The sequence below is a fragment of the Lutra lutra genome, chromosome 8 (genome assembly GCF_902655055.1).
Source record: "Lutra lutra chromosome 8, mLutLut1.2, whole genome shotgun sequence".
NCBI classification, from domain to species: domain Eukaryota; kingdom Metazoa; phylum Chordata; class Mammalia; order Carnivora; family Mustelidae; genus Lutra; species Lutra lutra.
In genome coordinates, this window is record NC_062285.1 from 37,262,056 (window position 1) to 37,288,608 (window position 26,553).

At 36.7% G+C, this 26,553-nt stretch overlaps 1 protein-coding gene across 9 annotated transcripts in view; it reads right to left on the bottom strand.

Moving 5' to 3' along the window:
* Positions 1–26,553, bottom strand: part of ERC1 (ELKS/RAB6-interacting/CAST family member 1) — a 559,355-nt gene that overhangs the window by 71,086 nt on the left and 461,716 nt on the right. For 5 of the 9 annotated variants that reach the window (XM_047740150.1, XM_047740154.1, XM_047740153.1 and 2 more), the window contains 2 exons: positions 10,806–10,904; positions 9,251–9,317 (listed from right to left, as the gene is read on the bottom strand). In XM_047740150.1, the coding sequence (XP_047596106.1) occupies positions 9,291–9,317; positions 10,806–10,904 (126 nt within the window). In that variant the 3' untranslated portion in view covers positions 9,251–9,290. The remainder of the gene's footprint in view (positions 1–9,250; positions 9,318–10,805; positions 10,905–26,553) is intronic. The other 4 variants (XM_047740148.1, XM_047740147.1, XM_047740146.1 and 1 more) reach the window with 1 other exon arrangement.

Below are 26,553 nucleotides of genomic sequence, written 5' to 3' on the forward strand. Positions count from 1 at the left end.
CCCCTAACTTAATATATACCAACATTAGAGATGGATTATAGAACTAAATGTGGAAGTAAAACAATAAAGGAAAAAGGAAAAAAAAAAACCAGGGTAATATTTAAGCTCTATGTGTTATGCAAAAGTTTCTTAGAAGCCAGAAATAAATAAATAAAATCTTTAAAAAAAACCTGATAAATAAGACTTGAATAAATTAAAGACTTTTGATAATGAAAAAACATCATTAAAATAACTGAATACACAAGCCACAGATTAGGAGAAAATATTTGCACAATATTTATCTCAAAAACGACTGATGTCTAGGCCATATAAAGAATGCCTACAACTTAATAAGATAAAACCCAATTAAAAACACACATTTGAGCAGATACTTCAGAAAGGACAGAAGTACTTTCTTCAGATACTTCAGAAAGTCATACAAATAGCCAGTCAACACATGACAAAGTGTTCATCACTAACCAGTGGCAGCATTAAAATGAAAACCACCATGAAATACCTCTCCATAGCCCTAAAAATGGTCAAAATTAAAAAGATGGAAAGTATCAAATGTTTAGAAGGATATGGAGTAACCACAACTCTCATTTGTTGCTGGTGGGAGCATAAAATTATAATATCACTTTGAAAAAGTAGCAGTTTCTTATAAAACTCAATATATAACTATCATACTAAGGCAAGTCCATTTGTAGGCAGTTACCCAAAGAAATAAAAGCATATGTCCACCAAAAGACATGTATAAGAATGTTCAAAGTAGCTTTATCCATAATTGTCTCCAATTAGAAATGAGCCAGATTATTCAAGATGTCCAAATGAACTGTGATCAGTCATCACACAATGGAATACTACTCAGCAATAAAAATGAATAAACTTCTACAATTAAGAAAACAAATGAATTTATTTTAATTCCAGTGTAGTTAACAGTGTTGTAATAGTTTCAGGTATACAATATAGTGATTCAATAGTTCTGTATACGACTCAGTGAACATCAAGATAAGGGTGCCCTTAATCTCCTTCACCTATTTCACCCATCCACCACCCATCTCCACTCTGGTGACCATCAGCATGTTCTCTCTATAGTTAAGAGTCTGGTTTTGGTTTTTATCTCTCTCTCCTCCTTTACTCATTTGTTTTGTTTCTTAAATTACACATATGAGTGATATCATATGGTATCTGTCTTTCTTTCACTAGCTTATTTAGCTTAGCATTATACTCTCTAGTTCCATCCATGTTGTTAACAATGGCCGGATTTCATTCCCCCCCCCCTTTTTTTTTAAATTAAGACTTCATTCTTTTTTTTTTTAATAGATCATTCTTTTTTTTTTTTAAAGGTTTTATTTATTTATTTGACAGACGACAGACAGAGATCACAGTAGGCAGAGAGAGGCAGGCAGAGAGAGAGAAGGAGAAGCAGGCTCTCTGCCGAGCAGAGAGGCGGACGCGGGGCTTGATCCCAGGACCCTGGGATCATGACCTGGGCTGAAGGCAGTGGCTTTAACCCACTGAGCCACCAGGCGCCCCAAGACTTCATTCTTTTTTATGGCTGAGTAATATTCCATTTTACACACACACACACACACACACACACACACACACACACACACACACACACACACAATTTTTATCCATTCACCTATTGAAGGACATTTGGGCTGCTTCCATAATTTGGCCATTGTAAATTATGCTGCAGTAAACACAAGGGTGCATACATCCCTTCAAATTAGTGTTTCTGGCTAAATACCCAGTAGTGTGATTATTGGATCATAGTTCTATTTTTTTCCATGCTCAGTATGAAAAGAGCCTATGGTGACTCACAACACTGAGATTAAGACCTGAATTGAGATCAAGAATTGGATGCTCAACAGTGCACTAGGTTAGGTTTCCTTTTTTCCCCCACATCCTCATCAGTACTTGTTATTTCTTGAGCTTTTGATTTTGGCCATTCTGACAGGTGTGAGATGGTATCTCATTGTAGCTTTGATTTGCATTTTCCTGATAATGAGTGATGTTGTTTCATGTGTCTGTGGGCCATCTGGATGTCTTCTTTGGAGAAATGTCTATTCATGTCTTCTGCCCATTTTTAATGGTATTATTATTATTATTTTTTTTTTTTGGTGTTGAGTTATATATAAGTTCTTTACATATTTTGGATACTAACACTTTATCAGATATATCATTTGCAAATATGTTCTCACATTCAGTAGGTTGTGTTTTAGTTTTTTTGGTTGTTTCCTTTGCTGTGCAGAAGTTTTTAATTTTGATATAGTCCCAATAGTTTATTTTTGCTTTTGTTTCCTTTGCCTCAGGAGACATATCTAGAAAGATGTTGGTATATCCGATGTCAGAGAAATTATTGCGTGTGCTCTCCTCTAGGATTTTTATGGTTTCAGGTCTCACATTTAGGTCTTTAATTCAAGAAAATGAATGAATTTTAAATGTATTATGCTGAGTAAAAGAGGTCTTACACAACAGTACAGACTGTATGATTCCATTTATATGTGGTTCTAGAACAGGAAAAGTAAGTTAAGTCAAACAAACGCACAAACATTAACTGTTTGCCTCTAGATGTGAGAGTAGGTACAGACTGGAAAAAGGCAAGAAAAATTTTTCTTGGGAGATGGTAATGTTCTGTATCAGAACATCTGTAAACTACAATGGTCAAATGGTCTACATCTAGGCAGCTGTCATTTTTGTAAGCCTATTGGCAAAAAACAATTTTTGCATTTTTTAATGGTTGGGAAAAATTATTTCATGATACATGAAAATTCTATGACATTCAAATCTTAGTGACTATAAATAAAGTTTTATTGGGACAGGGCCATTCTTATTTAATTACTTATTTTCCACTGATGCTTTTCCACTACAGGGGCAGACGTCAGTAGTTGCTACAGAGACCGAAATATTTACTACATGACTTTTTTTTTTTTTTTAAGTAGGCTCCATGCCCAGTGTGGAGCCCAATGCAGGGCTTGAACTCACAACTGTGAGATCAAGACCTGAACCGAGATCAAGAGTCAGACACTCAACCAACTGAACCACCCAGGCACCCTTACTGTGTGATGCTTAATTTGCTAACCCCTTTTTGTATCTCACTAGGGGTTTAGGTTACACAAGTATACGCATATACATTTGTAAAAATTCATAGAATACCGTAACTTAATTTGTGCATTTCTTAGGGAAGTATACTGGAAATACTACTAAACTGGAGTTTAGGTGATAGAAGAACACCTTGAATCCAACGGTAACTATTAATGAATTCCCACCCAATCCTCCTATTTAAAGGAACAAGAGAACCAAGAGGAAGAAAGAGAATGCATGAAGAGAGGGAGGGAGACAGAAAGGGAAGGGAGGTGAGCATCATGCTATAAATTGTCAATGTGTCTTCATGTTGCAGACATTAATAATTAACATTAAGCAACCACAATATACAATGTTTTAAAGGTTTTATATTATATCATTTAGTCATCCAACAACCCTATGAGGTTGGTATATTACTATTCCCATTTTACAAATGAATAAAGTAGGTACACAGATGTTTGGAACCAATCTGGTCCAAAGCCCACATTCTGACTAGGACCCTAGAGCATCAGAAGTAGATTAAGAGGAACTCAGAACACAGGTTCAGACAACGTTCAGGGGAAGCTGACTGGTATTTAATCAGATTAATTAATTAATTAATTAAAAGATTTTATTTTATTTTTTTTTTTTGACAGAGAGAGACAGAGTGAGAGAGGGAACACAAGCAGGGGAATGGGAGAGGGAGGAGCAGGCTTCCTGTGAAGCAGGGAGCATAGTGCAGAGCTTGATCCCAGGACCCTGGGATCATGACCTGGGCCGAAGGCAGAGGCTTAATGACTGAGCCACCTAGGTGCCCCCTGACTGCTATTTTAATATTTTGTAAAGTTCAATATAAAACTGTTCTTGTGAAACATATCTGTAGTTTTTCTATTTGAATCATGGGTACCCTATATTAAAACAGAAATATGGGTAGGATGAAACAATGAAAAAATAAAAGGACAATGACATCCTTTGTCCTAGCATGGCTGGTTTCTGCACTGGCCCCTTCTCCTTCTTAGGGCCTTCCTTCAAGGTGGTTCCCATTAAAATTCTTCTTCTTTCCTCGTCCGTCCACCCAAACTTTATCCAACCTCCAAGGTCCACTTCTTGTCCCTTCTTAATCTCTACAGTTCTAAATTTGTCACCAGATTCTTGGATAGTTATATTTATTTAAAAAAAAAAATCAGTGAAGTGAAGTCAGAAGTCCACTTAGGTTCCTTTATTATAAGGAAAATCCCTTACTGGCAAAGGCAGTTTTGTTATTTTCGTACACAGGAATACAATTCAATTCAACATACTTCTACTAAGTGTCTTATTATGTCTGAAGAACTGTAAAGTAGAATATTCCTTCTCTTTAAATTATGGTATAGTGGAAAGGGCATGGGAATATGATGTCAGTCTTGGGTTAAAATGTCTGCCGCTTGTTACCCGTATAATCTTGGAAAATTACTTAACTTCTATGAACTATTTCCTCACTGATAAACATGTTCTCAGAGTGGCTGTGAAAATTAATTAGGGGATAAGAGATATGAAAGTGTCTGGCCCATAGTGTTTAACAAATGTTACCTTTTCCTGAAACTAGGATTTTCCTACTTCCTTAATTCTATTGGTCTTACCAAGTTTTTTAGGAAAGAAGCATCTTGCTAAACTCTCTGATCCATTTCTGAAAATACAAGGTCAAATTCTTTCTTGGCTGTTGTGTCAAAAACTGATCCTGGTATTGTCCAAACTGTTTAAACAGTTGATCCAATAAACAATTTGGACCACACTGACAAAATATTCTAATGCACTACCCCCAAAATTCTGTAACATCTTAATCTAATACCTCTCTTCTAGAGATACATTCTCTAGAGATTTAAGAGATCTCCACTGTAGTACTAACCAAGAGAATACTTTCAGGATGGTTCAAACTGATAAGAAGGAGATTCTGTGGACAACTCAATTAGGACAGATAATGAGGAAAAGGAAATGCCTAAGAAAGACACACTTGTTTTAAAACAGTTGTCTTAAAAGCTTGTCTTAACACTGATATCATCTCTAATTAAAAAAGAAAAGTTTCATAACTTACTGGTTCAAATCATGTTTTGAGAGGCTATAGAGCTGATCTAATAGTCATTCAACTCATTTCTAGATTTTAGTGGGATGGTTTTATAACAAGGCCAACTGCTAAGCTTTTTGACAAGTAAAGGAGTCTGGTGCCAGTTTACACAAAGCGCTTCCCCAGAATGAGGTCCACAAAGAGCACATGGCCATGGTATGGCCTAGTATGCTGTGGGCTATTCTTGATGGCTATGAACTACAGGTTATTTGGAGAAAAGTTTCCACCTGAAGGATATTCAGTTTTCAAGTAGAAAACTGTTTTCTACTGAAGGATGTTCAGTTTCAAGTTCAGTTTTCAATTTAGAAATCAAGAAGATTTCTAAATTATACCGAAATTAAATTATACTAAATTTATACTAATTTAAATTAATTTATTAACTTATAAATTAAAACTAATTTATACTAAATTAAATTAAATTAAACTAAATTACACTAAATTAAACTGAAAACTGAAGGATGTTCAGTTTTCAAGGAGAAAAGATTTCTAAATTATACTCAACTGTTTTTTATTTAGTATGAAATTATAGGACCAGATTCTATGACTTCATTATGACTTTCCTTTAAATTCTTAATATTTCTCTCTATAAGTCTTTGTTTATAGATATTTTTCCTATCTCCCCTTTCAAAATTTTCCTTTTTTGTACTAGTAATGCTGATATTAAAGGTAACAGCTAATTCTATGCTCTTGGTTTCAATGTAAACTTTACTGTTTCTTCTCTGGACTTCATGAATTCAGAAGTTAATTAATTCAATATATACTTGCTGAGGGCCTATTGCATACTAGTCATTATCTTAGATAATAGAAATATAAAAGCAAACATATTAAAGTCCCTGTCCCCACAGGGCCTACATTCTACTCTCAGGGAACAAGAAAGAAAACACAAATTAAGTGGATAGTCAGTAGCGGGGACACATTTCACATGGATTCTCTATAGGTTGAGGGGAGAGAGAAGGGACTCTCATGCTTTCTAAATGAAGGTAACACTTGCTTTATTCTGTGTGTCTCCAGAGGGTAATGACAGCAAATTCAAAGAAAGTTCCAATGAATGAATTTCTTTTATAGAAAAATTCAAGGTGTTTTCTCAAGGGGAAAAATTCCTCAGGACATAAGAGATTACATTTTTGGTGATGAAAAGGGAGATATAATCACTAATATGTCTTAAATTATCTCTTTCACTGTCAGCTATGAGCTCCTCTTTCCAGAGCACAGAAATGCCCGGGGTCCTTAACATCACATCTAAATCCTTTATTTATTTATTTATTTGCACCCTTACCTACAGAATGAGAGCACTGACTAGACATTAATAAAAATGGTTAACTAACACTTACTGAACACTGACTACTTCCTAGAGATGGATTCAAGTTAATGATGACAACAGCAACAACAAATATAATAACATAAACAGAGTACATGGTGGAAAGCGCTGTTCAATTCATTTTACATACGTTAACTTAATAATCTGTCCAACAACCCTACAAAGTAGGCCAGTAATAAAACCATTTTTACCGGGGTACCTGGGTGGCCCGTTGCTTAAGTGTCTGACTCTTGATTTCAGCTCAGGTCAGGATCTCCTGGTTGTGAGATCCCGTTCCATGTCGGGCACTGCACCGAGTATGAAGCCTGTTAATTAACTCTCTCCATCTCCCTCTACCCCTCACTCTCCCCTCTTCTCTCTCCCTTCCTCTCAAAATAAATAAATAAATAAATAAAAACAAATAAATAAAATAATCCCTTTTTATAGAAAAAGTGGCGTTCAAAGAATAAGTTAATTTCCCCAGGCCACAAAGAAAGTGGAGGAGTCTAGGTGCAAAGCTGTGCAGTCTAGCTCCAGAGTTTATGCCTCTAACAACTCATCTGCTTCTCACAACAACCTCCATTTGAAAGATGAAGAAACTGAAGTGCGGGGAGATTAAATACCTTGTCCAAAGTCACAAGCTAATACATGGTGGTGGTAGGATCTGACCAGAGGCATTCTACTCCAAAGCCTCCACTCTTAACTGTTATGTTCTACCACTTCTTGTGAAATTGCCTAGACCCCTTTCAGGTCTCTACTTCTGATTCTCTCCCTGTCTGATTACTGATTATACCTAGTAAGACTCATGCTTTGCTGACATATATACCGTGTTTTATAAAATGTTTTAGGTGTAGAGCATTATTCACATTCTTAAGTTTGGAAAGGGAAATCATCAATTTCAAAAGTCTGAACCTTTGTTAAGAAAATCTGTTCTCTAGAATTAGCAAGAAAACAAGTGAAGAAAACTGAGATCAAGTCAAGACTTCTGTAATGTTCTAGGGATCACTCATGAATTTCTTTAGGTAAAACCCTTATGATATTATGACATTTATAGATATATAGATATATATATAAACATAAAATGTTTTAAGACATTTTTAAAAATTTGTAATAGCATATCATAGAAACTCCAGTTATGGCCAGATAATTGCAACTGTACTGTTAAACCACTGGCAATTAATATTTTAGTGCAATAAGCTCAACAGTGCAATAATTATAAAAAAAACAACAAAATCAATAGCATCTGAACTCTTACTAGGAGCTATTCTATTAGGGAAGAAGAGAAAATAAAATGGAGACTTTAGGAACAAGTCTATGTGTAGGTTTGTTTGTCTTTCAGTCTCCTGGTGAAGTTATCAATGGTCCTTCTTTCCTATAATACTAACTTGTCTCTTCTGATTGGCTGGAAAAAGGGTATTCAACCAATACAATCCTATTCATATACATCAGGGACGTGCTTCCTGCTAAGGCATGCCAAGAAGCTCCTATGTTCTGCCAAAATAGACAAGGCAGATTGATTTAGAGGGAGTGGACTGGTATTCTATATTCAACTACTAGATGGCCCCCACATCCTTCATGATGACAAACAAATACCCTTGCAGGGGGCAGTATAGATAAAGAGAATTAGCACATGAATTTTCTCAGCTTTAGCTTTGCCTGGCATGCAACACACTAACCCAACGAGGGTTTTTGGCTGGTACACATTTTGCCTTGTACACCCTCAGGATAAAGTCATTTGGAGAGGTTCCCATCTTCACAGTATATGCCCCTTTCCACAACTTACCTCATCATCCTTCTTGGCTGTGTTTGCTAGTGAGAGGTCTACACATGTCCTCATCATTTTAAGAAGTATAACACCAAGACACAGACTTTTCAGAGAGAACGGACTCCAAAAGAGTGAGATCACCAATAAGCAAGGGCAGTGAATCCAAGGAGTGCAAGGCCACCAATATGTGTGAACTTATTAATTGTAATTATTATTTTTTCTAAGAAAAGGATTTCCTTAGTCAAACCTCCAGGGCATCAGATCAAAGGGAGATACTGCCACAGCTGGACTATATCTTCCAGCCAACTGGCCTGGAAAGGAGAATCTAGACAGTGTCCTGGCAACTGTTTAATACAGCAGCAATCAATAAAAGAGAGGAAAAAGAATTCTTTAAACCGACTTTTTAAAAGGTCTTCCTTTACTTCTTTACTTCTTATTTTTAAGGACAGTTTGAGAGTAATGTCAAAGCTCTAGGGAAATGTCCTTGGTAGGCACTTGATAAGAACCACTGACCCTGAGAATTCAGAGCATTCTTTTACAGACAGAAACAAAAGGTTTTAGTTCACAGTACAGTTTTTTAAAGACATATATTTATAATTAATTATCATAAAAAGTATATCCCAATCCTACTGGCAGAGTATTTGATCAATTTTTTAGTTCCAGTTTGATGTAACTCACTATAAACCTTACCAGGACACTGTAAAATCACACTAGATAAGGTAGTTTATTAATAAAATCACAACAGGAGAAATTTAATTATATGCCCTGGAAGTTCTCCCAAAAATGTATAAAAAGAAATTATAAAAGTGACTATTAACACACAAAAAGAAAAAAAAAAACCCACAAAACCCAATCCCACTATGTCAGAAGCAAAGCAATACACACAGGAATCATGTGAAAATGAGAAAACAGAAAGCACACCAAACAACTTCACGAATTACAGGGAAATAAGATGTGAGAATGATTGTGTAAAAAAAAAAAAAAATTGAAAGCAAACAAACAAAAAACATTTCTATAGTTAAGGAAAGGTGTTTCTCACCGTTCTGAACAAAATGGCTGAACTAAGAGCATCTGATTGGCTATGCCCATATACCCTCCTCCTCATCCTAGGGGAGAGAGATGACAAAGGGAACAATGCCCCAGAGCAGCATGGGAATGAAAAAGAGTTGGTTAGTATTTAAAACAAAGACATAAGCATAATGTAGTAGAAGAAAATGGTCTCTAATTTCCTGACTCCTTTTATATTAGGTTCTAACTTCCTAAATTCCCTAACCTACCCAAATTAGTAATTAGTTTGTCATTACACTTCTACTTTCCTACCCTTCCAAGACACTGTGTCTATCCCAGGGCTGGATCTGGGCATTATCAGGTTGGAGGATTTCTTTATTTTTGCCTTTTCTTTAAACTTTCCTCATTTCTGTTTTCTTCCCACTACTCCCAGGCATCCAATTTCTTTTATTTATTCATGATCGAAACCTGTTTCAAAGAAAGGATCTAGTACTCATCTTATATACACTGACATAAATTTAATTCTGGCTCTCAAGAACAGGCAGAGATAGCAAAATCATTTCTTGGCAAAGAAAGACGGCTGACATCAGGCAGACAGTTCCAACGCATTCTGCCTAGATTAAGATTGGTATTGTTTTCCCTCTAAAATATAAGACTAGCCTCAACTGGCTTAGTAAATGTCATCATACTGTGACTGTATCTTCTGAATCCTAGAAGAAATTGTAATTTGGGTATTATTGCTGTTTTCATCTGCAATATTTCTTCTTCTAAGACAATGTCACGGCTATCATTCAATGGAGATGTTTAGTGGGGGAGTTTCCCTTGGCTCTTTAAGTCATATGGATGTAATTACTTAACTATTATTTTTTTCCCTTTAGCTATATATTTTAAGATTGAGTGTGATGGAGATGTTGAAATCTGATTTTTGGCAATGGGATATGAGGTAATCTGTTCACCACTCTCCCCCATCCATCATTTTTAAGATCTTGGGAGAGTTCCCTTCTTCCAAAAGTCTGGAGTTGAGTATGGTTCCCTTCAGACTTATCAATGCCTCTTTTGCATTGATGAGAAGCTGAAGGCAACAATTTTCCCTGAGAATAACATATACTTGAGGAATCAACCAAGGAAATGGGAGAGAAAAAATTTTTACTCTTTACAATAGGTGATGATGAGAGATTTAAAAATCTGCAATTAAACAACAGTAATCTCTAAACAGAATTGTGTCTTACTGAGCTCACAAGGAAAGTGTCTTTTTTTTTTTAATAAGGCACTGTTTTAATAAGAAAAGTAGGAAATTTACAAATTAGTATGTATTTCTGAGATTAATATTTTTCTCAACTAATTCAAGGATTCCTTATGGTCCTCAAATCTTTTGAGTATCTCTTAAAATATTCAGAATCATCTACCACCATCTTCCTGCACAGAAATTAAATCTGTGTTTAAAAACATGAGTGAAGGAGATTTCAGAAATTAATTATTTATTTTTATTTTTCTAACTTATACTCTGGCATTTATAACATGCTAGTATAAGATACATGAAAATAAAAGCACATTTGTTTTTATAAAACATTCACGAACAGTCTTACCTGGTCTGGGGAGGGTTTATGATTGGTTTGATTGGAATGGGATGATTTGAAGTGGTCATCCTCATAGTTGTCGGCCATTAGCTTCATTCGATTTTGTGTCTAAGAAGAAATGATTCATGAAGTTAAACTGAGATAAAATTTCTGTGATACACTGTAAAGTAACAAGTCTTTTAAGAATGTCATAAGAAATAATAAAACTGGTTCTGTCTGAAATAAAATTAAATATAGGATTTCTTAAGAGATCAGGGGAAAAAATTAGGCACTGCTCTGAACTGAATTGTGCACGCCTTCTCCCCCCACCCCAGTCATGTTGAAGCCCTAACCCTCAGTGTAACTCTATCTGGCTAGAGTCTTTAGGAAGTAATTAAGGTTAAATTTAAATGAAGACATAAGGGTGGACCCTAATCTGATACAACTGTGGTCTCGTAAGAACGGGAAGAGAGATCATTCTCATTCTCAGTCACTTCCACTCTCTCTCTTTCTCCCTCTCTTTCTCTCCCTCCCTGCCATGGGAGGAAAGAGTAAGGAGTTGGCTTCTGCAAGCCAGGAAGAGAGCTCACACCAGAAATTGAATCAGCTGGCACCTTGATCTTAGACTCCCCAGCCTTTAGACTGGGCTTTAAGCCATCAAGTCTATGCTTTTTTGTTATGGCAGCCCAAGCAAACTAAGACAGGTACCTAAGTTAGTACAGAAATTTTGAGGGAAAGAGTAGTCTTCTCAAATCAAGCTCTCTATGTAGTGTTTGCTTTATTTTTTAAAATAAAGACTGGATTATACCATACCTAGGATAGGACTATGTAACTGTTTTTTCACTTCATGATATGTAGGACTCATATTTCCATGTTATTTTAAGAACTACTCATTTTTTGAACAACTATTCCATTTTGGGGGATGTTATATAACATACAGACCATAAGTATTGTGGAAAAAAGTTATCATTATCTGTAAATGAAATGATTATATACCTAGAAAATCCAAGAGAATCAACTGAAAAACTATTACAACTTATAATAAAGTTTAGTAATATGATCACACAGAAGCTACATACATAAAATTCAATAGCTTTCTTAACACCATCAATAAACGTTTGCGTTTTCAAAATAAGTCAGAGATTCTGAAATTCTTCTCTTCAACAGCAGGCTAGAAGATTATTACCCCATCATCTTTTCTCCATGTTTACCATAAAGGACTGAATTGGTGATTCTGTGTGATTGGTTAATACAAGACCTACATAAATGAACGAATACATAAAATACACACACACACACACACACACACACACACACACACACAAGTATTATATAAATACAGGTATAAGGATAAATATAAATATAAATGTAGAAGCTGCTTTTAGGCGACAGGTTTGAGCAATGGAACCTGAGCAAGATGAAAGGGCCCACAGTGACCACCAAGCTGATGTAAACAGGCTCATTAAGTGACCCACCTTGAAACAGCCAGAGGCCATAACTAACCAAAGTGCTACATAAAACCAGGCACAGTTAACCAAAAAAGGGAAAATTCAATACATTCCCCTAATTCCTCACTCTGCGCTGTAACTGGTCCCTCAACACTGCCTTGTTGCAGACAGTCTCTCCTTTGCTGTCCTGCCCGCCGTTCCCTTGCAGTGCATTTAATAAACTTCTAGCTCTTTTGTTCTGTCTTGGGTGAAATCTTTTACTGCTTAGCCACTGGCCCCTCATCTGATCAGGATGCCCCACAGTTAATATATGTGTGTATATATATCTACAGACACATTTTGTACACCAAGCAATTCAGAAATTGCAGGGCAGCCTATGCATAAAACTAAATAGCAATATACTGCACTAACAAAATATTGTTAAAACCTAAAGTTTTAAAGCACTAAAAAGAAACTGCCTAATACTATGTGATTTAAAAATGTTCACTGTAGGTAACCTGAAAAATCACCTGTAAATCCCTGATAAATAATAATTCCTCTTATTATTTAGGTGTATCCATTCAGCCTCCTCCCTGTAAACATAAAAAGTGGCATACTCTTCTCATTTTCTTCTCTATTCCTTCCTTATTTCTTTTTTTAAAATTTTATTTATTTATTTGACAGACAGAGATCATAAGTAGGCAGAGAGGCAGACAGAGAGAGGGAGAGGGAAGCAGGCTCCCCGCTGAGCAGAGAGCCCGATGTCGGGCTCGATCCCAGGACCCTGAGATCATGACCTAAGCTGAAGGCAGAGGCTTTAACCCACTAAGCCACCCAGGTGCCCCTTTCCTATTTCTAATAAAATATGGTAATTTTTTTTCAAGACTTTTATTTATTTGACAGACAGAGAGAACATGTGGGGGGCAGCAGAGGGAGAGGAGAGTAAGCAGGGGGAGCAGCAAAGGGAGAGAGAAGCAGGCTCCCTGATGAGCAAGGAGCCCAATACGGGGCTCAATCCCAGGAGCCTGGGATTACAACCTGAGCTGAAGGCAAATGTGTGCCCCTACAATATGGTTATTTAAAAAAAAATTGTTGGGGCGCCTGGGTGGCTCAGTGGGTTAAAGCCTCTGCATTCGGCTCGGGTCATGATCCCAGGGTCCTGGAATCGAGCCCCACGTCCAGCTCTCTGCTCGACAGGGAGCCTGCTTTCCCCTCTCTCTCTCTCTGCCTGCCTCTCTGCCTACTTGTGATCTCTGTCAAGTGAATGAATAAAATCTTAAAAAAAAATTGTTATTTATTTATTTGAGAGAGAGAGCACTCACGAATGCATAAGAGTGGGGTGGGGGGAGGGGCAAAGGGAAAGAGACTCTTCAGCAGACTCCATGCTGAGCCTGAAGCCTGATGCAGGGCTTGATATCATGATCCTGGATCACAACCTGAGCCAAAACCAAAAGCCAAATGCTTAACTGACTGTGCCACCTAAGTGCCCCCAATACAGTATTTTAAAAATTACTATATTTTCTAGTATATTTTGATAGCTGGTAGGATAAGTTGTCTCTCCCCTCTACCTATTCTGCTTTGTCAAAATCTGATTGGGTATCTTTAACACATTTTCTTTCCTAGATTAAAAGCACTTTGATTAATCAGTTCCATGAGAAACTTTATAGAGATTTTTCTTTGGTATTTTTTTCATGTAATAATGCTTGAGTAAGGGCTCTGGAGGCAAACTGCCTGGTTCTGAATTCCAGTTCTGCTCTTAGCAGATATCTAAGTTTAGGAAAGCTACTTAAATGCTCTGAGCCTCAGTTTATTCACCTTTAAATGAAGGTAACAATATTTTCTCCTTATAAGACTGCTATGAGGATCAACTGAGTTAATACAAACACTTAGAAAGGTGCTTGGCATAAATATACACCATATATTTTAGATATCACAATCACTATGAACATACTTTATCATGCCATTAAATATTATTCTAGAGTCTGTTGAAGACGGAAGCAGAACCCCTTAGCATAACTGAACCAACTATGGCAAGCAGCACAAGGTTTACACTGGTTGCCTAACTTGCTTACATAAAGCTCCACCCCGCTGTGCTTAGGCGGGACTGCCCTTCTCAGTCAAGCTTGTCTCAGTCCCAGTGCAGTGGGCCTCTCCCCCAAAATCCAGCACAAACCCCTACTCACACCACATCTCCTGACCAGAGTTCTGCAGGGCCTCAGTTCTGGTGGAGTGGTGTCAGGTCTTATTTCACAAGCAGACTAGAGTACACCTGGTTAAAACTTGCCACATTCAAGCCAGGAGAGGCTTTGCAGACCACTGGTCTGAAGGACAGAGCAGCCAAAACACAAGAGCAGAGCAAACACAGCACACATCAGAGACATTCCCTGAAGCACCAGGCCTGGGCACGACATGGCCTCTTCTTCATAAAGCCATTACTCTCAGGAGCAGGAGACATAACCAGCTTTTCTAACACAGAGAAGAAGGCAGAGACTTAGACAAAATGCCATGGTAAGAGAAATTTAATGAAAGAACAAGGTAATAAGGCCAGGGCCAGAGATCTAGAAGACACAAATATAAGTAATTGGTCTGATGGAGAACTTAAAGCAATAATCATAAGGTTACTCACTGGGTTTGAGAAAACAATAGAAGACATCAGTGAGACCCTTACCACAGAGATAAAAGAGTTAAAAAAGAATCAATCAGAGATGAAGAATGCAATAAACAAAATTGGGAACAGGCTGATGCAATGAACAGCAGATTGAAGAAGCAGAGTAATGGAAAATAATGAAGTGGAACAAAAGAGAGAAAGAAGAATTATGCCACATGAGAAAAGACATAGGAAACTCAGTGACTCCAACAAATGCAGTAACGTTTGTATTAAAGGAGCCCCAGAAGAAGAGTGAGAAAAGGAACAGAAAATTTATTTCAAGAACAGGAGGAAAAAAAAGATAGAAAGAATAGCAGAAAACTTACCTAATTTGGGGAAGGAAAAAGACATCCAGATCCAGAAGGCACAGAGATCTTCCAACAGAATCAATAAAAGTAGACCAACACCAAGATACACTGTAATTACATTTGCAAAATATAGTGGCAAAGAAGAAAATCTTAAAAGCAGCAAGACAAAAGAAGCCCTTAACTTACAAGGGAAAATCCATAAGGCTAGCTGAAGATTTCTCAACAGAAACTTGGCAAGCAGAAGGGTTTAACATGATATATTCAAAGAGCTGAATGAGATAAATCTGTAGCTGAGAATACTCTATCCCCAAAGCTGTAATTTAGAATAAAAGGAGAGATAAAGAGTATCCCAAACAAAAAACTAAAGGAGTTAGTGACCATTTAACCAGCCCTGCAGAAAATAGTAAAGACTCGGAGTGCAAAGGAGAGACCAAAAATGACAAAGAAAGAATCAGAGAAAATCACCAGAAACAACAACAAAACAAGTAATAAAATGGGAATAAATATGTATTTATCAATACTTACTTTGAATGTAAATGCACTAAACACTCTAATCAAAAGACACAGGGTGTCAGAATGGATAAAAACCAAAATCCATCTATATGTTGTCTATAAGAGACTCATTTTAGATTTAAAGACACCTGAAGATTGAAAGTGAGGGGGTGGAGAAACAGATGTCATGCAAATGATGTAGAAAAAAAAGGTGTGTCACAATACTTATATCAGACTTTTTGTTCTTGTATTGTTTCTTTCCTGCTTTGGTATCAGGGTGATGGTGGCCTCATAGAATGATTTTGAATGCATTTCCTCTATTCTATTATTTTTAAGATTTTGATAGAGATTGTCATTATTTAAAACGTTTGGTAGAGGGATGCCTGGGTGGCTCAGTGGTTAAGTGTCTGCCTTTATCTCAGGTCATGATCCCAAGGTCCTGGGATCGAGCCCTGCCACTGGGCTCCCTGCTTGGCAGGAAACTTGCTTCTCCCTCTCCCACTCCACCTGCTTCTGCTCCTCTCTTGCTGTGTGTCTCTCTGTGTCAAATAAATAAATAAAAATCTTTAAAATAGATAGATAGTTTGGTAGAATTCACCAATGAAGCCATTATAGTCTTGGGCTTTTCTGTGCTGGGAGATTTTTAAAATTTTTAATTCTACTTTCATTCTTCCATTTCTTTCATTGGTCTAAGAAGATTTCCTACTTTTGGGATTCAAGTTTCATGATTCAATCTTGGTAACTTGTGAGGTTTTAGGAATTATTTGTTTTTATTTCCCCTAAGCCATTTGATTTGTTAGTATATAATTATTTACAGTAATCTGTTATCACACTATGTATTTCTGTGGTTATCTGCTGTCTTATTTTCTCTTCCGTTTCTCATTTTGGTTTTTCAGTCTTCTTTTTTTGTCTTAGCAAATGTAGTTAAAGCATTATCAATTTTATTATTTTTTTTAATGGCCATTAGTTTTAATGTTGTTATTGTTATTCTGGTTTCTATTTCATTTATTTCTGATTTTTGTTATTTCCTTCCTCTACTAAGTTTCAGCCAAGTTTCTTCTTTTCCCAGTTCCTTGTGATGTAATGTTAGTTGTTTATTATACAAGCATTCATAGCATAAATTTCACTCTAACATCTACGTCTGCTGCACCCCCCCAAAAGGAGTACATTATTGTGATGAGCACTGAGTAATGTATAGAATTATTATTTTTAAAAAACATTTGTTTTGGTGAGAGAGAGAGAGAGAGCATGTATGTGTGCACGTGACTTGGCGGGGGGGCAGAAGGACAGGGAGAGAGAGAAGACCTGCTGAGTGCGAAGTCCAGACGTGGGGCTCCATCTCATGATCCTGAGATCATGACCTGAGCTGAAATCAAAAGTCAGATGCTAAACTGACTAAACCACCCTACTGTCCCTGTATAGAATTATTAAATCATTATACTGCATACCTGAAATTAATGTAAAACTGTATGTTAATCATATTCAATAAAATTAAAAAATACAGTAAGAAAAACCGAACATTTTAAAAAATAAAATGTATTTTTTGGGGCACCTGGGAGGCTCAGTGGGTTAAAGCCTTTGCCTTTGGCTCAGGTCATGATCCCAGAGTCCTGGGATTGAGCCCTGCATCAGGCTCTCTGCTCAGCTGAAGCCTGCTTCCCCTTCTCTCTCTGCCTGTCTTTCTGCCTATTTGCGATCTCTGTCTGTCATATAAATAAAATCTTTTTAAAAAACTGTATAAAAATTAAATGTATTTTTAAAGTTTTTAAAAAGATTTTATCTATTCTTCTGAGAGAGAATGAGAGAGAAAGAGGAGAGTACAGAGGGAGAGGGAGAAGCAAACTCCCTGCCAAGTAGAGAGCTGGACATGGGGCTTGATCCCAGGACCCTGAGATCATGACCAAAGGCAAAGGCAGACACCCAACTGACTGAGCCACCCAGGCACCCCTAAATTTTTGTTACGTTATGTTATGTTATGATGTGATGAATTTTATTTTATTTCATTTTATTTTTTCAGTGTTCCAAGATTCATTGTTTATGCATCACACCCAGTGCTCCATGCAATACATGCCCTCCTTAATACCCACCACCATGCTCACCCAACCCCCTACCCCACCTCCCCTCCAAAACCCTCAGTTTGTTTCTCAGAGTCCACAGTCTCTCAAGATTCATCTCCCGTTCCGATTTCCCCCAAATGCCTTCTCCTCACCCTCTCCCAATGTCTCCGTGTTAATCCTTCGCTCCACAAGTGAAACCATATGATAACTGACTCTCTCTGCTTGACTTATTTCACTCAGCATAATTTCCTCCAGAAACATTTATGCTGATACAAAATTTGGGTATTCATCCTTTCTGATGGAGGCATAATATTCCATTGTATATATGGACCATATCTTCTTTATCCATTCATCTGTTGAAGGGCATCTTGGCTCTTTCCACAGTTTGGCGACTGTGGCCATTGCTGCTATGAACATTGGGGTACAGATGACCCTTCTTTTCACTACATCTGTATCTCTGGGGTAAATACCCATAAATAATGTATTTTAAAAGAAAAAGAGGAAATCATAATGAAAATTGTAAGCTATTTATAGTCAACAAAAAATGAATATACAATATACCCAAACTTGAGAATACAACTTAAAGTAGTCCTTAGATGAAAAGTTATAACCTCGAACAACCTCTGAATACCCTTGTTTAAAGAAAAGTCAGAGGGTGTCTGGGTGGTGCAGTGGGTTAAGTGTTTGACTCTTGGTTTTAGCTCAGATGGAGATCTCAGGGTCATGAGATGGAGCACTGCAGTCGGGCTCCACACTCAATGTGTAGTCAGCTTGAGATTTTCTGTCTCTCTCTGCTCCCCTCCATGCCCACCCCCGCTGCACTCACATTTGTGCACTCTCTCTCTCTCAAATAATCTTTAGAAAAATAAAAAAAGGAAAAATGTCAAGATTGAAAATAAGTAAGTTAAGCCTAAAGTAAATTGAGGAAACAAAGACAAAAGCAAATATTAGTGAATTTTAAAAAAGATATAATTAACAACATAAAAATCAGGTTCTTTGAAATTAATAATAAACGTCCAGTAGAAAGGGGAACCATCCTACACTGTTGGTGGGAATGTAAGCTGGTGCAACCACTCTGGAAAACAGCATGGAGGTTCCTCAAAAAGTTGAAAATAGAGCTACCTTACGACCCAGCAATCGCACTACTGGGTATTTACCCTAAAGATACAAACGTAGTGATCCAAAGGGGGCACGTGCACCCGAATGTTTATAGCAGCAATGTCCACAACAGCCAAACTGTGGATAGAACCTAGATGTCCATCAACAGATGAATGGATAAAGAAGATGTGGTATATATATACAATGGAATACTATGCAGCCATCAAAAGAAATGAAATATTGCCATTTGCGATGACATGGATGAAATTAGAGGATATTATGCTTAGCGAAATAAGTCAATCAGAGAAAGACAACTATCATATGATCTCCCTGATATGAGGAAGTAGATATGCAACTTGGGGGGGGGGCAGTTTGGGGGTAGGAAAAGAATAAATGAAACAAGATGGGATTGGGAGGGAGACAAACCATAAGAGATTCTTAATGTCACAAAACAAACTGAGGGGGGCTGGGGGGAGGGGGGTAGGGAGAGGGTGGTGGGGTTATGGACACTGGGGAGGGTATGTGCTATGGTGAGTGCTGTGAAGTGTGTAAACCTGGCGATTCACAGACCTGTACCTCTGGGGCTAATAATACATGGTATGTTTACAAAAACATTAAAAAATTAAAAAAACAATAATAAATGTCCAGCAAAACAGGTCAAGAAAAAAAGATATAAGCACATATTAGAAGGAACCAAAATAGGAGGGCATAACTATAGACAGAGATTTAAAAAATCATCAAATACTATATGTACGCCAATACATTTAAATACTTAGGTAAAGGGGATACTTTTCTTAAATAACATCAAAAATGATGCAAAAGAAATGTTAAATATTAATAAATCAACAGTTAATGAAGAACTCTCTCCTCATTTCATTACAGAGCAAACATCCTGTGAAATGGTGAAAGTTCTGAAGTGAAAACATTAAACTGAGGGACAAAAAGGCATCTCTTTTCTTTTTTTTTTTTTTAAAGTTTTTTCTTGTTTTGTTTTCTTTAGGTTGTTAATTCTCTTTACAATGCAGGGGAAAATAAGGAAAACTTTCATGGTTTCAATAGTAGAATGGGTTTTGTTTGTTTGTTTTTAAGATTTAATTTATTTGACAGAGAGAGAGGAGAAGGCACAAGCACTCAAGCAGGGGGAGCAGCAGAGGGAGAGAGAGAAGCAGGGCTCCATCCCAGGACCCTGGGATCCTGACCTGAGCCAAAGGCAGATGCTTAATTGACTGAGTCACCCAGGCATCCCCCAAAAGGGCTATCTTTAACCACTGCTCTTATTCAATATTATGATGAAAGTCCCAGCCTGGGCAATAAGGAAATCAAATAAAATCAAAGATACAGATATTGAAAAGGAAAAGGTAGAACTTTCATTATTTGCATTAGCCTAAAATATCTGTGAAATCTATAAACTATGAGACAGACGACTGTTAAATATAAGTATTAACCAATTAAAACTGTTATATGAGAAAACATAACAATAGCTAGTAATATATGAACTTAGAAAGGTACATACTCTCCTATACATAAATTATCTGTGAGTGAAATCACAAACAGTCCCTGAGAACACCGAAGAATAACTTCAAACAGAGAGCTAGAACATATTCTTAAAATTCATGATGTCATTTACATAACGCTTAAAAGCATATGAATCAATTGTACTGGTTGCTTTGGAATATATACCTACATAGTACAAGTGTCCATAAAAGTAGAAGTTAGTGGTGTGGAAGGTGGAAAAGGGGAAAGGATTGTTGTACATTATCTGGAGTAGGTGACATGGTATATTTATAGAGATTTCTCACCAAGTTACAGAGACAGATTCTTTGTACTGTCATATTCCTATTTTATTTTATGTATCTTATTGTTCTCTAAACTGTTATTATTTTACATATTTTATAATTTAAAAAATATTCATGGGAACTGTGTGTTCCTTCTACAGGTTTTTTCAAAAAAATTACAAGCAAAAAATGTGAGTTATGGAATTTTTAAAAGTCAGTAAGCTGACATGCTAATTATATTAAACTTATTCTTGGACTGAGGGGGGAAAAAAGAGAGAGAGAGAGACAAGTAAGAAATAGACTCTTAACTACAGAGGACAAACTGATGCTTACCAGAGGGGAGGTGTGTGGAGGGATAGGTGAAACAGGTGATAAGGATTAAAGAGTATATTTATCATGATAAAAAAAAATTGAGGGGCACCTGGGCGGCTCTGCCTTCGGCGCAGGTCATGATCCCGGGGTCCTGGGATCGAGCCCTGCCATCGGGCTCTCTGCTTGGCAGGGAGCCTGCTTCCCCCCTACCCCCTCTGCCTGCCTCTCTGCCTACTTGTGATCTCTGTCAAATAAATAAGTAAAATCTTTAAAAAAAAAATTGAAAGCAAAAAAAAAATTATTCTTAAATCTAATTTTAACTGGCTGCATAGTATTTGGTTGAATGGACACTTAATGAGTCTCATTGTTGGTCATTTAGGTTCTCCACATTTTTATCTGGTAATACATGCACATTACTAAATTGTTTCCTCCCTCCAAAAAATGACAGCAAAGAAAATACCAAAAATTATCTGGGATAACCAAATTTCTCTTTTTCAGAGATGACTTAGGGTGACCTTGAAAACATGTAGGGTAATTTTTCCTATGTCATGTGGTATTGCGTGACAAATGGAAAGTTTTTTTGCAAAGTGGGTCTTGGGGAAGGGGACAGGAGAGAGGAAAGGACAAAAAGGTGTACCTAGAAAGTAAGCAAAACATTTGCACATAATTCATATGGTTGAAAAACTTTTCCATGTTGACTTTAGTAGTAATGCACAGTGAAAATATTCTTGGCTAGTTATTTTCCTAGAACATGTCATACTTAATCTTTAATATGTGATACCTAGTTTAAATTTAAAAACTTAAAAAGAAGTACTATGAGGTCCCTGGGTGGCTCAGTCGGTCAAGCATCTGCCTTTGGCTTGGTCATGATCACAGGGTTCTGGGATCGAGCCCTGCATTGAGCTCCCTGCTCAGCTGTGAATTGGCTTCTCCCTCTCCCTCTGCTGCTCCCCCTGCCTGTGCTCTCTCTCTCTCTCTCAAATAAACAAAATCTTAGGAAAAAAAAAAATGTAGCGACCTCCAACAGGAGCCATTCATGTAAAAAACGAGTAAAAATAGAAAGTTAAAAAGAGGTTCTAATAAAGCACACACAAATCCACTTTGAAGGTAGAAGGTATTTCAAATATTTCTTAGGAGTATGAAATCCTCCCAAAGGAACTGATCACAGCAGACAGATAAGACCAAAGACTACTTATTTGATACATATAAGTGAATGAAAAAATAGTCATAAGAACTTAGTTCTCCATTTCCAGAAGACACAAAGATGATCAAAGTTAAGCGTTTCTATATCTAGTGTTCAGAACTTCAAAGTTTGTTCCCTGCATAGTCATGAGATTGAACTCTAAAATACTGACCGCTCACAGAGCATAAGCAATTACAGATTGTATCAATGACTCTCTGCTCTTAAGGAGCTCTAGTACTCTGCTCTTCTGAAGATAAGACCAACAAGCAAAAAGAGTAAGTCCTTCATGTTTTACTGATTATGAAAGGTAGGTAGTTTATATCCAGATATTTTCCCTCTTATGCCATGCCATGTGCATGTGCAGATAGCTGAATTCCCCTGATCCCAATGACATAAAGAATAAGACTGAAGAAAGGAAGGGAAAGAAAAAGGAAGAAACTTATTAAAATAAGAAGCTTCTTTAGTTGTAAAGGCATATCTATGTATACAGGTATACATACCCTCTCAGAGGAAAAGGAGTTCATTCTGTAATCCTTTCTCTAAGATGTCAGTGCTCAAACAAGGTGTTGGATAAACTATATTTCACAGACAAATACTTAGTTAACGTAAAAGATGGTGTATGTAAGTTAGCCAAACCCAGGTATTTAAAGAAAAGGTCTGAATTCCAATCTTTAAGATTTTCTCTAGTTCAATAATCTTTGCTTTTCAGTTTGTGCTATTGTTACTAAACCACTTAAATAGTTTCAGACATAATCATAGTTGGAAGGAAATATTCTGAGATATTTTAGAAAACATTGTGAATAAATTTTACCTTTATTAATTTGGATTATTTCCACTTATAATTATCTTTAAGAAAATATTAAAATTACTTCTGTATACATTTGTTAAACCTTGGAAATAATTTTATCATAGTGAATTATAATTAAACTTTAATTAGTTATATTGGTATTCGATATACAAAATAAATAAAGCATAATCCCTAACAATTTCAGTTAGGTGTGTCAGTTTCAGTGCTCCTTATACATTTAACAAAATCTCAACAAATTACCTTTAAGCTTTGTTTTAAACAACTTCTTATCATAAAAAAATATAAATTAGTCATTAATTCTTTTTTTAAAGATTTTATTTTATTTTTTTTAGTAATCTCTATATTCAATGTGGGGCTCAAACCTATAACCCCGAAATCAAGAGTTGCATGCTCTACTGACTGAGCCGGCCAGGGGCCTCAGTCATTAATTATTCTTGAGTGTGCTATATATTTGTCTCTGTATACACAAATGACTGAGGACTATCTCTGTAGCCAGGAACGTTTGTTTCCCACTGGCTGAACAGCTTTCGGAAGAACAATGTGAGGCAGTGCAGTATGAAGGGAAGTATTTGTACTGAATGTAGCCCAACAGCTGTCCCAGTCAGATTACCTTTACATCCTATTTTATTTTCTCAACTGGTGTTCAAGTTCTAAAACAGTAGAGTGTATCTTCCACTGATTTTGTTTTGATTCTTAAATAAATCACTCTGGTAGTTTAATTTTGGTGGTCTTGATTAGTATTTTCAATTTACTGATGAAATCTTGAAGCTTGTTATCCTGCAAACACTATTATACATCAAGAAAAATGAAACCAGGAAGAAAATCAGCTGCAGTGACCCAAACTGACCAATTCTCCCCATCACTGCCAAGCTATTTTAAAAAATTTAATTTTGATTCTTTTGAATATTTTTGTATATTTACGTGGTACAAGAGTTTTAACAGTAGAAGCCAGTCTATCTCTTATCCCTGACAGTTCCTTTTCAAGGGGCTACCACAGTTAGCAGTTTCTTGTGTGTACCACCAAAGATATCCTGACATTCTACGGCTATATAACTACACAGCCATGTGCAGACACACACACATTTCCCTCCAACAAATGGGAGCATATTTTAGTCACTGTCCTGAACTATTTTTTTCCGTCTAACTCTATCTTGAAGAGCCTTCTGTATCAGCAAATAAAGAGCTGTCTCATTCTTTTTGTTGACTTGTTGATGCAGATTTAGATTATTTCTAATATTTTGCTGTTACAAACAATGTTATAAATAATAATCTTGTGTATATGAAAACCGGTAAATCTCACCTGTTAAAACTAAGTATCATTAGTTTTCACACCACTCTTCCTCCAAATAACAGCTTTCCCCCTAAGCTGAAAGAACTAAATCTGGTCATATGGCTGGAATGTTAGAAAGTCCAGGTTCCTCAGATACATACCTGGTTTCACCCAAAGGTAAGGAGAATGGATAAAAGTGAGAATGGATAAGTGAGAATGGATAAAAAACACCCATATATTTAGTAGACTTTTACCTAATTTAAACAAAGACCAATGAACAATGATGGCATCAAAAAATACATATACCTGTTAGAAAAATGTATTTCTATCTGCCATGGAAAGGTTAATATATTCAAGTATCTTATTTGTATCCATTTTATTATTTCTGAGGTTTATGGAAATAATGACACAGGTATATATTATGTTCTCATTATTTTTTTTAAAGGTTTTATTTATTTATTTGAGAGTGAGAGAGAGTATGAGGGGAAGAAGGTCAGAGGGAGAAGCAGACTCCCCACGAAGCTGGGACCCCAATGCAGAACTCAATCTTGGGACTCCAGGATCATGACCTGAGCTGAAGGCAGCTGCTTAACCAGCTGAGCCACCTGGGCACCCTATGTTCTCATTATTGATAAATCATCTAAGAGTTATAGTTGCAGGCTCTGTTGCAGCCTTAAAAAGGTTTCTAAATCCTTCAACAGAGATATAAAGGGACATCAGATTAAATCACTGTTAAAGCTATTATACTTCTGACAAATAGGAGTAGGTTAGAGGTAGTCTGTGAGGTTCCTTATGAATCACAAATTGTTCTTCCTAACTGTTGTATTATTTCCTTTATGCTGTTTCTTCACATCAGTGCGGCGACTTAAAGATGAAGACACATGGGGCGCCTGGGTGGCTCATTGGGTTAAGTCTCTGCCTTCAGCTCAGGTCATGACCCCAGGGTCCTGGGATCGAGCCCCACATCGGGCTCTCTGCTCAGCAGGAAGCCTTCTTCCCCCTCTCTCTCTGCCTGCTGCTCTGCCTACTTGTGATCTCTGTCTGTCAAATAAATAAATAAAATCTTAAAAAAAAAAGGATGAAGACACATAAAGGACAGCATATGTCAAACATATCACCATGCAGAAGCACTTGAACTCTCCACTCCTTCCCCACCACTCCACATATAACTCTCCGCTTGCTGTTTCTTATCTCCATAAATGTAGTCATTATTCACTGAGTTGCTCAATCTAAAAAATCTCAGAATCATTCCAGACGCCTCCTTTTTCACTAATCCCATTACACCACAAAGCCCTAGTGATCCTGTTTCCAAATATTTCCCCTGTAATTAAGTGTACAGTTTCATCTGTATTATCACTGGTATACTATTTTATTGCTTCTTCTAAATTGCTGTCACAGTTATCTTCCAAAAGACCATTTGGTCCTAATACTATCCTGCTTAAAAAAAAAAAAAAAAAAAAAAAATCTATCCACTGGCAAGCAGCAGCCACAAGTCCAACTCTCACCATGAACTACATACCAAAGGCCTTCACTGTCTGATCACATCCTACCACTCTAGCCTCATTTTCCCAAGGCTTTTTCAGAATATATTGAGATTATCCTTTTTCCCCATTCGTTCTGAATCTAAATATTAAAACATCCCCAAATTCCTAAGATTAAACTGTACTGTGTAACTGTGTAATATTTTTACACATTGTTGAATTTGCTCATATTTTATTTAGAATTTTTGTATCTACATTCATAGGTAATATTGGCCCATGATTTTTTTCTATTTGCATTTTTAGCATCAAAATTATGCTAAACTTATGAAATGAATCAGGGAACTTTCCTTTTTTTTGGTATTCTTTGGAATAGTTGTTTTAAGGTAGGAATTATTTGCTGTTTGCTGTCTGGTGGAACTAACCTCTAAAAACAAGCAGGATCTATATATACTACTAGGAAGATTTTAAGCGGATTTAAATTTGTTAGTCTCAAGAACGGCTCAGAGCAAAGGAAAAAGGTGGGAGGGGGGAGGGAAGGAGGGAGAGAGAGAGAGAGAGAGAAACTAAGAAACAGAGTCTTACTGCAAGAGAACAAATTGCTACAAGGGGAGGTGGTGGGGGGATGGGTGAAATAAGGGATGGGGTTTAAAGAGCACGCTTATCTTGATGAGCATCATTGTGGTATGGAAGTGTTGAGTCACTATTTTGTACACCTGAAACTGATAATAACACTGTTTAACTACACCGGAATTAAAACAAAAAGCTTGAAAAAAACCCAAACTGCTCAGGTTTGGTAAGTTACATATTGTCATACCATTCATCCTATTTTCCTATGATTTTAAAAGTTTCTTTTGTAGCTGTAGATGTGTCTCCTTTGCCTCTCCCAAATATTGTTTATCTACATCTGGTCTTTTTCTTAA